The 13,116-nt window shown below is 54.7% G+C and overlaps 1 protein-coding gene across 18 annotated transcripts in view; it reads right to left on the bottom strand.

The window, feature by feature from the left end:
- Eps15l1 (epidermal growth factor receptor pathway substrate 15 like 1) overlaps positions 1-12,762 on the bottom strand; it is an 84,249-nt gene extending 71,487 nt beyond the window's left edge. For all 18 annotated transcript variants that reach the window (XR_005875987.1, XM_040742163.1, XM_040742162.1 and 15 more), the window contains exon 1: positions 12,650-12,762. Coding sequence is in view for 17 of the 18 variants with exons in the window: in XM_040742163.1 (XP_040598097.1) it covers positions 12,650-12,682 (33 nt within the window). In the remaining variant the exon portion in view is untranslated. The remainder of the gene's footprint in view (positions 1-12,649) is intronic.
- Positions 12,763-13,116: the final 354 nt, after the last annotated feature.

Raw genomic sequence — 13,116 nt, 5'->3', positions numbered from 1 at the left:
AGTCTAGAGTCCCAAAAAGGTGAGTCTTCACTGTCTAACCACCAGGTTAAAAGCCACAGCAACAGCTGGTTGCTGACTGTTGGGGTTTAGGAGGAAGCAGAGGAAACTGGAGTGCTGGTATGGAGTGCAGAGGGGAAATGATCCATGGATTTCTGCACCACTGTCACGGCTGCCACTTGACTACAACAATCTCAATGCTTTGTTTGTGTCTGTACACGTATACACACACACACACACACACACACACACACACACACACACACACGAATGTCAAGGTCAAGATCTCCCTTAGCTATACCCTCAAGTTAGAGGTCACCCTCAGCCAACTGCAGTATCATCTCAAAAAACAAAAAGACAACCTTGGAATTAAAGAAACGGGTCTGAGTGGGCATGGTGGTACCCGCCTGTATCCCAGGGAGCTGGTGCTGAAGCAGGAGATGATGCACTCCAGGCCAGCCTGGGTCCCATAGTGCGCCCCTGACTCCACAATGAAAAGCAAAACACAAAGAACTGCATGTGTCTGGATGAGGGGCTGGGAAGGATGGCACAGAGCATGGTGACCTGTGGTGAGCTCATGTCATTCCTCTGCCCTTCCTCTCCTCCAGTGTGTGCAGGCCTAGAGCCGGCAGATGCTGAGAGACAAGAGACCTTTCCCACCAACCGGACCAGACTTTTGTCTAACAGTGCGTAGCAGCCTTTCTGGGCAGGGCTGAGGTTCGTGGGGAGAGGAGTGCTGAGTCTGTGGGGAGTCCTGGGTTCCCACACTGGCACTGCAAACAGGAGCTCATACATCTGTACCCAAGCACAGGAGTGGCCTGGAGTCCACCAGAAAAACCTACCCAGATGTGCAGGGCAGGAAGGGAGAGACAGCTGTTTTCCCTCCTGGAGTCAGAAGTGGACGGACAGGCAGCTGAGGCCTGACTCGAGTGACAGAGCAAAGCAGAAAGGATGCCTAAGGCCAGGACACAGGTGACAAGGGCTGGCCAGGTAACAAGGGAGGATGTGGACCCCATATCCCTGCAGGTAAGAAGGGAGGATGTGGACCCCATATCCCTGCAGGTAAGAAGGGAGGATGTGGACCCCATATCCCTGCAGGTAAGAAGGGAGGATGTAGACCCCATATCCCTGCAGGTAAGAAGGGAGGATGTAGACCCCATCCATATCCCTGCAGGCTGCAACCAAGGTCCTGTTTCCATCCCCTGCACCACAGATAAAGACCAAAGATCGAAAACTAAACATGGCGGGTGGGGCCCACACTGACAGGGCTTTCTTGGATAGCTGACTTGCTTCTTCCACGTTCTCTGGTGTTCCAAATTTGAGCCATCTTTCTCTGTCCACAGGACAGAAAAAGGGACGAGGTAAAAATAGGGTCAGGAAGATTCCCAAACTCTTCCAAGGGCTGAACGATCTACAGACAGCCTATCTGGACGCCCATCCCAGTCAGAGGAGGCCAGTTGCCTTCCCTGCATGGAACACAGTGGGAAAACTGTTCCACACCACCAGAGCTCAGATTCAAGAGTTGAGAGCATCAATTGCTACCAGGAGACCTTGGATCCCAGTCTCCACTACAAGAAATGACCCTGTGGGAAAAGGTCACTTATAGCAACTTTCTGAGATAAGCCCACCTTCAGACAGCCTGTCTGGCTCTGCCACTACTCCACTCAGCCTGATCCGCTTCACTAAGGCAAGGCGCCCCAGCCTGATGTGGTGGCACATGCCTGTCACCCTAGCACTTGGGAGGCTAGAGCAGGAGGCTGGCTGTGAGTTGCAGGCAAGTCTGAGCTACAGTAAACATTCCCGTGCAGGGGCCAACTCCACCCAACAGATGTGGATTCCCTTCCTAGCCCAGCCCTGGATTGCTGGGCAACCCTTGGACAGTGGGCCACATGCCACCACCCAGGCCTTGTGGTCCTTGGCTACGCTGAGTCATTCACATCACATGACTCCAAGTAGGAGCTCATCCTATACCTAGAAACGCCCTTCCACCCTGCTCCCACTCGAGCGTCTCCAAACGTCTGCAGATGATGCCCAGCAGCGGTAGGCCCTTGGCTCTGCACTCCTCTATCAACACTGAGGATGCAGTGTGCATGGCAGTCACCGGGCTTCGTGAAGGACAGCCAATGGCAAAGGCAGTCCAGGATGACAGACAGAACTGTGTGGCACAGTGAGGGGCTCAAGGTTGGGGCAAAGGATCCAAGAATCAAGCAGCGCAGGGCTCTGCAGCAGAGGCCAGACAGCAGCCAAATAGCATGACACACGTGATCCCAGCAGTAGGGAAGTCCAGGTCAGCCTGAACTACAATAAAAGCCCATCTGACAGCAACGACAAGGAGAGGACTGAGGGGCTGGTGTAGGATTCATCCCAGCAAAAGAGCACATCCTTGCAAACAAAGATGCAGACCTAAGGGCCAAGTGGACTCAGCCCTAAGCAAGACTGACCTCCCAGACTCAGCGTGCAGAAGGGAATGCAGGCAACAGGAAGCGGTCATCACCCTGGCAGAAGCTGAGGTGCAGATGTCACTGAGCAGGGTGACTCTGCCTCCTCCGGGATGCCATTGAAGCACCGGGGCAGTAGAAAAGCAGATTGCTCCAAGTAGTCTCCACAGTCTGTCCAGGGACAGTCAACAGATGCCAAAGAGCACTACCCAGAAGCCGTGACGCCTCTGTCCCCAGACACACTACCCAGCTCCCCACCCAGCTCGAAGACCATCTTCCCCACTCTGCCTGTGCTTGAACAGCACCCTGGAAAGTCTGGGCACGATTACCCCAAAGCACACCTCAGCTCAGCAGACTTGCCAGTCACACCCAGGGCCACTTGTCACCTTCTGGAGAAGCCCACTCTGTGCCGCACTCTCGCTAGAGGACACCCTCAGCCTTGAGAAACTCCTTTCCTCCGTGGCCCTGGGGCTGTCACCTTTATCTTCCAGTTTGACTGCCCCATCTGACACGCTGTTCTCTACTTGAACACAGGGCCCAGGACTTGGTTTTGAATGCATCTGGCCTCCTCCTGGGATGCTTCCAATCTGTCAGGACGACTCGATCCCACCGAGCCTTGCAAGATCAGCCTGTCACCTTCTTTCCACTCTGGACAATCACTGGTGACATCAATAGCCCTGGTCACTGGCCACTGCCTGAGTCCTCAGACAGCAGGTCCTGAGCTCCAGCATCTTGAGTTGAGGCCACACACACAGGCAGGCACACACACACACACACACACACACACACACACACACACGCACGCACGCACGCACGCACGCACGCGCACACACACACACACACACACACACAGGCGCGCGCGCGGGCACACACACCACCATAGACCAGGCAGGGGAGGACCCAGCCTCTCCTGACTAGAGGAGCAGGTCCTAGTCTCAGGCTCAGGCTCAACTGAATGCCCATCCAATGACAGGAAGCCGTAAAGAGACACACAGGTTAGCGCACTCACACACACTCACACACTCACGCTCACATCCTCTCGTCACCCGTAATCGCTCACAGTAGCCTCCATCCCTCCTTCTGCTCACTCAAGTCCACCAAACAGCCAGGCACCGTCTCCCTGTATGTCACAAATTACTCCTGTGATGAGTGCTAGGACTGACTGCTCCCCATTTCCCTCCGTCCCAGAGCAACATGTCTCCTACACCTACACCCTGGGTACGGAACTGAGGAATTACTTCTCAAGGTCGCATCGTGGAGATGCCTGTCCTGGCCCCTCCTTCTCTGCACCTGTTGACTGGGGGGGGGGGGGATTGAAACTCAGGCCTCTAAACACCAGGCACACCCCGCCACTAAGCCATGCACCCTCAAGTGAAAGAATTTGGTCTGAGGATACTAACCCCACGGTCCAGGGTGCTCAGCAGACCCAGGGGCCAAGACTCCCAGCTCCACCCACAAGGTTCCAAAACTCCCAGGAGTGATGGGGACAACCTCAGAGACCCCACCCAAGAGGCAAATACCTTCCAGACCCCACCAGAGTTCAGCTGCATCTAAGATCCCAACACAGACAGGGAGGGGCCAGCTCAAAGGAACAATAATGCTGCTTAATATTGCACTCATAACACCAGCCTGAAAACCAGTTTCCCCTAATCCAAAAGGAGTGTGCTTCTCAACTGTACATTTTCCAGCAAAGACAAACATCTGAACGTGTAAACCGGTGGTTTCCATTTCCAGCACCAGAAAAATAAGGACTGGGGGCAGAAGAAAGGGCAGGTTAATTCCCTGTGATGACTGCCCTGGAGCCCCGAGGGCTAGTCTGCATACCCCGTTGCTACTTCTTTCTTTCATCTGTTTATTGGGAGGGTAAGCAGCATGGGCACAGCACTCGTGGAAAACAACTTGTAGGAGTTTGGTCTCTCCTACCATGTGGCTTACAGAACTGAACTCAAATTAGCAAGTTTGGTGGCAAGTGCCTCTACCCACTGAGTCATCTCACAGGTCCCCACGGCTAATCTTCTCCTGACCATATGTATCCCTTCCACAGGCAACCTCTGACCAGCTCCTCTGCCACTGCATACCCACATCCAGCATTCTCTGTGGCAGTGCTCCCCCAACACAGCCCCACCCAGTGTTTCTCAATCCCCTAACAGCTTAACAGTCAGGCCCTAGGATACAGGATAAGTAAAAAGGCATGGGCAAGAGAGGTAGCATGTGCCAATCACTCTACTGAGGAAATCAGAGCCTGACTCAAAGTAAATGTCTTTAAAATGCCTGTTGGTGGAGCACTGTCTTTGCACGCATGAGGCTGTGGAGCCCATCCTCAGCACTGCATACTAGGGTTAAGTGTTACATGCCTGTCATCCCAATACCTGGGAGACAGGGCCCAGGAGATCAGACTGTAAGTTCCAGGTCAGCCTGGGCTCCATGACAGCCTGTTTCAAAAGATGGTTTGTTTGTTTGTTGTAGCATGAATACTAAAAACCCAGAGACAGATACTGGGTTAAAGCTGAAGATCGGAGAAGCAAAGTGGCAGCCACTAGAGAGCTCTCACCTCTCGCAATGCCCAGAGAAAGGGGTGATCCACTGAACCTCAGACGGCTTCTGACTGCAGTCTCCTCACACTGCCCTGAGCTCCTGTCTCCTCCCTCCTTATACTCCTCTCTGGTGCTGGGATTAAAGGCATAGGACCCCAAGTGCTCAGATCACATTTGTGTGAGCTCTGTTTCTCTTTTCAACTGAATCAATGTCTTGTAGCTCAGGGTGGCCTTGAACTAACAAGAGATCTGTCTGCCTCTGTCTCCTGAGTGCTGGGATTAAAGGTGTGTGCCACCACTGTCTGGTCTCTATGACTAGAAAGTGTGGATAGTTTGCACTCTGATCTTCAGGCAAGCTTTGTGTGTTATATCATATACAGAATATCACCACAGTTTGTTTGTTTTTTGGTTTTTTGGTTTTTTTTAACGAGACAGGGTTTCTCTGTATTGTTTTGGAGGCTGTCGGTCCAGCCCGGCCTCAAACTCACAGAGATCCGCCTGCCTCTGCCTCCCGAGTGCTGGGATTAAAGGCGTGCGCCACCACCGCTCGGCTTGTTTGTTTGTTTTTAATGAGACAGAGGTGGCAAGAATATAGGAGTCAGTCAGGCGGGAGGCAGAGGCAGGCGGATCTGAGTTCAAGGCCAGCCTGGTCTACAGAGTGAGTTCCAGGACAGCCTCCAAAGCCACAGAGAAGCCTGTCTCGAACAAACAGAAAAAGAATATAGGGATCACAAGCAGCCATGTGGCACAGCACAGGGTACCCATCACACCAGCCAGTCATCTGTGAGAAAAGGTTCCCTAGAGAGACAGCCCAGCTGAGGAGGAAGAGCAGCTGGACAGGGGGAAAGAGAAGGGTGTTTGGGACAGGTCACTGCAGGGGCCAAGGCCCCAGGGCAGCCCACAGGACAGGCAGTGCTGGGAGATGGGAGCCCTGGTATGCCACCCACTCATGGGGCTGCCCTTCTCAGGCAGGGCTTCTTGTGCCTCTCCCTGCTTTCAATCAGTAAGGGGGTGACAGCTCTCCCATGCAGCAAGTAGCAGGAGTCTGAGACCCCCAAATCTTGTGGCATCAGAACCTTGCTAGGGTTGCTGAAGACGGAGATCAGAGGAAAAGCACTTGCTTAGAATACATAAGGCTCTGGTTTGGAGCCCAGCACTCCTACACCAAACCAAGCACAGTAGTTTGAAAGCCCGTATCAGCCACAATAGCTAATGACTTAAACTCCACAGGGAGTGGAACCCATCAGGCTGGACCATTGGTGTCACCACCCTGTCCAGCAGCAAGCTGTGGCCCTGCCTGAGGACAGTGGGTAGGTAGGTGTCACTCCTGCTGCAACCAATGGCCTCAGGCCAGCTCTCGACAAGCAGTCGCCTGTCTGCCTTTTGTCCAGGACTCATCTGCAGTCCAGGCACACCCTGTCCTATTTACCAAAACACCTTCCTCCTATCCCTAAGTCACCCACAGTCAAAGACACACATGGAAGGCAGGTGCTATCAGTCACGCCAGCACTCAGGAGGTGAGACGGGAGGATGGCAAGTTCCAGACGAGACCAGGTGAAATACCTGTCTTGACCCTCTCCCCCAAGATGTACACGATGTATACAAAACATAGAGATGGCCAGATGGATGGCTCCACCAGTAAAGCCAAGCCTGGGGCCTACAAAGTAGGAGAGGACTGATTCCTGCGGTTGTCCTCTGACCACACGAGTAGTCACGCACTCATGTCCACACAAATACACACAAACACGTAAATGCTGTCTTTTAAAAGCACACAGATGTAAGCAACAAGCAGGTGCTCTGAGAAACAGTCACTGCAGGGAGCCAGCGACATCAGTGTCTATTGGTACCTGGAATCAATCCTTTCAGGACAGGAAACTGAAGCACAATGGAAAGAGCTGGGTCAGCCTAGGCAGTCAGGTACCAGATGGTTCCGACTCGGCTTACCCTTCTAAACACCACAACAATGAACAGAGTGACCCAGATGATTAACTCAGCAACTAAGATACAGCCGCCTCCCCTCTTCTCTCTTGATGTAGATTGTCTTGTTTAGTTGGGCTTAACTATGTAATCCTGCCCGACCTGTAACCACATAGTCCAGGTGGGCCTTCAACTCACAGAAATCTTGCCTTTGCCTCCCTAACGCTGGCTGACAGACTGCCCACCTAGACCAACTGCATGGAATAGCCTTCTACAGGGACATGGCTGCACAGTCAAGCTGAGAAGGCCAATCCTGCAACCCATGGAACTGTTGACAGCATCGTGACTGGCAACACAGCCCAGACGTCAGAAAGTGATGCTCAGCTCCCCAGAGCATCTCAGGCAAAGACAGGTACTTGGCTCCTAAGAGCAGCTGACCCAGGCTCAAAGCCAGGCATGGGAACAGGGGTTGAGGGAGGAAACATGGGATCTTGCTGACAGGGCCTCAGGAGCCAGCAAAAAGCAGGCAACTCAGGTCAGCAAAGTAGCCAGGGGATTCTGGTTTTCCAGGTGAGGGCCAAATCTCCCCTAGATCCCTGCTCTTTGTCCATCAAGACACACTGCATAGCCATCAGCCTTCCAGAAAGATAGTCTTGAAAATAACACAGACGCAGTGGACTAATGAGTGTCCCAGGCCCTCAACATTCATTCCAGACACACTGGCTTGGCCCAGGGCTCTGGGCAGGGGCCCAGCAAGGTGTGTGAAAGAATGGGGTTGGGGCACCTCCTCAGTAGGTAGCTGTGGTTCAACTCCAATGTGGCACCCACGGCTATGGGACTCCACAAGTCACCTGACAATTGTGGGTCTCAGCTTCTTCCCATGCAATAAACAGTCTTTCCAGAGGGGCTGGAGCACAGCTTGCCAGTAAAGCTCCACCCAGCACGTACAAGGGCCTGGGTTTCATCCGCAGCACCAGAAACATTCAAAACCTGCAACCATGGCATGAGGTTCAAGAAAGTGTCCCCAAGTCCCCTGGAGGACGAGAGACCAGGTACTTTCTTTCCTCTAGCCTAGGGCACCTTCAGTATGAGGACCAATACCATCAACAGGGGACCCACAGGAGGTACCGGGCAGAAAGGAATCTCGGGTCCAGGAGGGTGAAAGGGAAGTCTCCCCGGGCCACCACAGCACCAGGAGCAACAAAGCCTGTTGGCGAGTGGAAGACAAGGGTCAGGCCATGAGACTGGAAGACCAAGGCTAGTCAACAAGGCCAAGGGGCCAGAGAGGAGCAGAGCGGGACTGGGGAGCTGGCTCGCCAGCCCAGACTCACTCTGAGAGGGCAGGCACTTTACCAGTGAGCTACATCCCTAACTCTTTGCCAAGAGAATGAGAGCCATGGAAGGTTCTGGAGCAAGGCAGTAGAAGAAAAGGAGGAAACGAGACCCATTAGGGTGCAATAGCAACGGGACCCACGGGACTCCCTAGAGAATTGCAAGGCTCAGGAAGTGGCCTATTTCAGAGCCCAGCAGGCCCCAGAGGGCAGGGAACCAAGTGTCAGGAACATCCACGAGAGGCAGGTTTAGAGTGCTGAGCATGGAGGCTGGAACCCGAGAGCAGAGAGAAAGGAGGTGGGCAGAGAGAGGAGGAAGTCAAAAGCCCTGACCAGACAGGAGGAAGCTGAGCGGACAGAGGAGGAGGCTGAGGCTCTGTCCCAGCTCCTCTGAAAAGAGCAGGAGGGGTCCCTGGGGTCAGGGAGAGAGTCGAGGCTGGGTTTGCTGGCACTCGTGTGCAACCCGCTCTGAGAGGTGGAGGCAGAACGGCAGGCCTGCCGGCCAGGGTGCTACTGAAGAGAAGGACGCAGAGGATAACAGGGACATCTCCTGGGGCTGGCAGAGAAGGAGCAGTCAACTCCTGCTGGCCCTGTGGCCGGAAGCGCAACCACGTCAAAGTCAAACCCTTCTGTTCAGAGCACCTCAGTCGCCCATGGTATCCAAGGGCCTGGGCTCACACCTGGGTGACAGTAACACCTGTGTCTGAGCTTTAAGGGCAGGCAGAGGGCTAGAAAGATGGTTTAGCCTTCAAGAGAACTTACTGCTCCTACAGAGGACCCAGGTGTAAGGATTCAGGCATTCTGCTGGCCTGCCCCTGTCACCTGGCAGAATGCACTCAGGCAGTGCCCTGGTCAGCCCAGGGCTCCATGAGTGCGCAGTCTGCACGCAGGTGCAAAGGACCCTTTTAAAAGAAAGACCCCCCCCCACACACATAAGCTCTCTATCCTAATCACTTCCTGAGGTTCCCCTGGGGCAGACAGGACTTTCCTGTCTCCCTCTTCTCTGTCCTCTCTGTCTCTGTGTCTCTTTTCTCTTTCCTTCTCCTTCCCTCCCCTTCTAATAAAACTTCTCATTTAAGCTCTGTCTGCCTAGCGTGTTTGTCCTCTGCCTCGGTCAACCTTGCCTGCCAAGGTCTCCCACGCAAGGCCCCCTAGCACTTTATCGTAACACTAGGTTCAGTTCCCAGCACCAGCATCAAGCCTGTAACTCCAGTCGAGGAGAGCTGACACCCTCTTGCCTCCGAGGGCACCTGCTCACACGAGGTACACGTATCTCAGGCACACTCCCACACATACATATGTGTAAATAAATCAAAAGGGAGAAAAGGCAGGTACAGAGGCTGAGCAGGGGGCTCACACTGTAACCCCAGCACTTAGCAGGGTGAGGCATGAGAACTGCCATGAATTCAAAGCCAGTTTGGACAACTTGGTCACCGAGATGGTTCAGTAAGTAAGGACGCTTGTCACCAAACCTGATGACCTGAGTTTGATGTCTAGGGCCCATACGGTGGAAGTAGAGAACCATCTCCTAAGTTGTATTCTGACTATTCAGTAAGTGCCTAGTGCGTGTAAAACCCTGGACTCAATCCTCAGCATACTGCCCCTATAGGAGCAGGCAAGGGAGCGTGGACCAGGCATGCTGCTAGCAAGGGGCTAGGGAGCAGTCAGGTATCTGTGATCACAGTCCTGCAGAGGCTGAGGCAGAATTACCACAAGTTTGGGGTCAGCCTGGGCAACCAGCAAGACTCTGGACTCACACAGAGAATCAATGCAGGACCGCTTCGGGCACCATGGCACACACGCCCACACACATATACACACACCGCAAACTAAATAAGTACAAAAAACAATAAAATAATCACCACAGAAATACAAGCATGGTGGGCGAGCAGCTTAGAAGGCTTGGCCTGAACTTGTGATCCACAGCAGGCCGCCAGCTCCTCACTGCTGATTCAGCCCGTCCCACAGGGAAGAAAAGCCATGCGGAAACTGCTGCAGTCACAGTCCCTGCTACCCACTTGGGTGACACTGCCTGGGTGCTGGGCACCGAGCGAGTAGCCTGTCCTCCCCACAGGTGACAGGTCTAACACAGAGACAGCAAGCAGACAAGAAGGTGGTGGGGTCCTGTGAGGCACACATTGCTGTGTGCCATGACTAAAAAAGGCCTCTGGGAAAGATGACATCTGAGCTGCCACTCAAGGAAGGGAGGAATGCAAGGTTAGAGTGCTTCAGGAAGAAGGAATAGCCCTCAGGGACTGGACTATGCAAGGAGCAGAAAACTGGCCACATGTGGTGCCAAGGAGAGCATGTGGCAGGCAAGTCAGAAGCTGGTGCACATCTGGGAGGAGAGAATCAGGATTCTATTCCAGAAGGTTCTAAGAAAGTGAATCTCAGGAACTGACTCATGTTCTCACATCAATCACCTCACTGTGACAAAAACACCATCCTACCCTGCAACTATTTTATCGGGAAAACAGGGACCCCACACACACACAGGGTCCAGGCTAGCTTAGAACTTTCTGTTTCTGGGGTGCAAGCTGGGAGTCAACACCATGCTTCTTGGCCAGGAACCTCCTTGATATTCTGGTGTTTTGGAAAAATTGACAGCATGCACTCAATAACCACCAGCTAAGCTACTACCATGGCCCAAATGTGAAAAAAAATCCAAATTATGGCTAATGTCAAAATTAGAAAGTTTGAAAAGACCTTCCTCCAAAAGCCAGAGGTAGTGCCTGAGCTAGAGATAGCACAGCTAGTAACATGCTTGCCCTGATCCGTGCTCTATCCCCAGAGTTCACGCAAGTGCCACACGGTGGTGTGCTCTTGTAATCTAAGTGCTGGGGAGGTGGCGACCGGTTTGCTGTCTAGACAGGGTGCCCTAGCTGATGAACTCCAGGCCAATGAGACCCTGTCAAGAGAGGTGGACACCCAAGGTTGTTCTCTGTCTCTGCATACAGGAGGGAGCGCAGCACGCGCGCACACACACACACACACACACACACACACACACACACTTGTATCAGGAAAGCACAGCCAGGAGCCCGTGTCCTTAGCTGAGGCATCCCTCCTGAGCCTACACTGTAGTACCTGCTACTAATGACAGCTTGTGTCCAGGCATGGCCACACACCTGCAGTCCAACGACCTGGAAGCCAGCCTGGGGACATAGCAAGGCTCCATCTCAACACATCCCTCACATCTGCCTGGTCCTTATCTATGCACAGGTGCTGTAAGAACATGTTAATTAATGACCACTGGTCTCCACACTGTTAATTTACTGACAGGGCTGCTGAGTGGTTGGTTCTTGTAGGATTTACACTCCTGTATTTCTTTCTCCTCCGGACCAGGTGAGCCTGCTGCACCAACCTGCCTATCAGTCCCTACCGGCTTTGGCATTCATACTGGCAGTGATCTCTAGTCTCAAACATCCAAATTTAATGATGGTAACAAAAGAGCTTCAAATTCATAGGGCAAAATGTTCTTCGTCTTCTGCTAATGCATTGTATAGCTCTGTTTTCCAAATGAGGTCATTGATGTGTGTGGTGTCTAAGAAGCTTGCTTCAAGGACACTGGGAAGAGGAAGAGCTGGGACCAAGATCCGAACATAAGGTGCTTCCTCACTGGCAACCATGCCCCCGTGCAAGATAATTCTAGCAAACTGCTTATAATATGCTCTGGGGACATACGGGTAGTTTGGCAAATTAGCAAGACAGGCGTACTTTCTCATTTTTATGGGTGTCCCCTCCAGAAGACCAACGACCTTGTCGGTGGGAGACGCTGCGCTCCCAGCACCTGACCCCACGCACGTTAGCGAGGGACGAAGAATGAATGAATGTCTCTGCCTAGAAGCACAGAGGTCCTCTCGTGGCTTTTCTGCACGTCCCTGTGGCGTCTGATATTCTTACTGATGCGCAGATTAACGCCCACCGTGGGGGGCGTGGGATCCGCGCTCTTCGCACCTCGCAGGGGCGGCGGAAGCAGCTCCCCGGGGAAGGAGGGCCGGGCGGCGGGAGGCGCTGCGGGCGCGTCCCGGATCTCCGCGCGGCTCCACGCAGGGACGCCATCCGCCCCGATGTCCGACCCCGCGGGAGACAAAGGCTGGCGACTGGGCCCACCGCCCTCGCCCACCTCCGCGGAGACGAAGCGCGACGCGGCTCGCGGGCCCCCGACAGCCGGCCGGACGTCAGCCGGGGCGGCCGCGCGCGGCGGCCGCGCCCCGTCACCCCTTCGCAGCCTCTCGGAGGGTCGCCGGGCGCGAGAGTCCGCGGGCCGCGCCGGCCTGTCACCTTCAGGGCCGCCCGGGCCCCGCCGCTCCGCCGCCCGAGCCCTCGGCGCGCGCCTCCGCCGTTCCCTGAAGCCGCGTTTCCGCGACGCCTCGCCCTTTCCGCGGCACTCGCCGCCCGCACCGCCCCGCTGCGCGCCCCAGCACCATACCTGCTGCGAGAGGGGGACGAGCGGCGCCGCCATCTTCGTGCGGACTCGGCCTCCCGAGCGCCGAAGGGGCGGGGGCGGAGCTGTGCGTGCGCACTAGGACGAAGGAGGGAAGCGATGCGCACGCAGCCGGGCCAGCGCGATGACAGGCCTGAGGCTAGGGTACCAGAGTACACATGCGCAGATGGGAATCCAGAGTCTCACGTGCGCGCTTTTGCAGTAGAGGGGCGGGGCCTTGAACTGACTCTGCCCGAGGGGGCGGGGGGATTCCGGCTCGGGGCGAGGCGTGACAAGATGGTGGGGCGTATCGAGGGCGGAGCCTAGGGCACTTTGTCTGCGAGAGGTGGGGCCTCGACCTCAGTCTTCTGGAGCCGACCGGGGGGCGGGGACCAGGGGCGGGGCATCAGACGCACAGGAGCCTGAAGTGGGCGGGGCCTTCTGCATACTCTGATTGAGTGGGCGGAACAAGC

Source organism: Mesocricetus auratus, unplaced genomic scaffold, assembly GCF_017639785.1.
Source record: "Mesocricetus auratus isolate SY011 unplaced genomic scaffold, BCM_Maur_2.0 Super-Scaffold_6731, whole genome shotgun sequence".
NCBI lineage: Eukaryota > Metazoa > Chordata > Mammalia > Rodentia > Cricetidae > Mesocricetus > Mesocricetus auratus.
The sequence above is the reverse complement of the archived record's forward strand: the minus strand, read 5'-3'. Positions and strand labels throughout refer to the sequence as shown.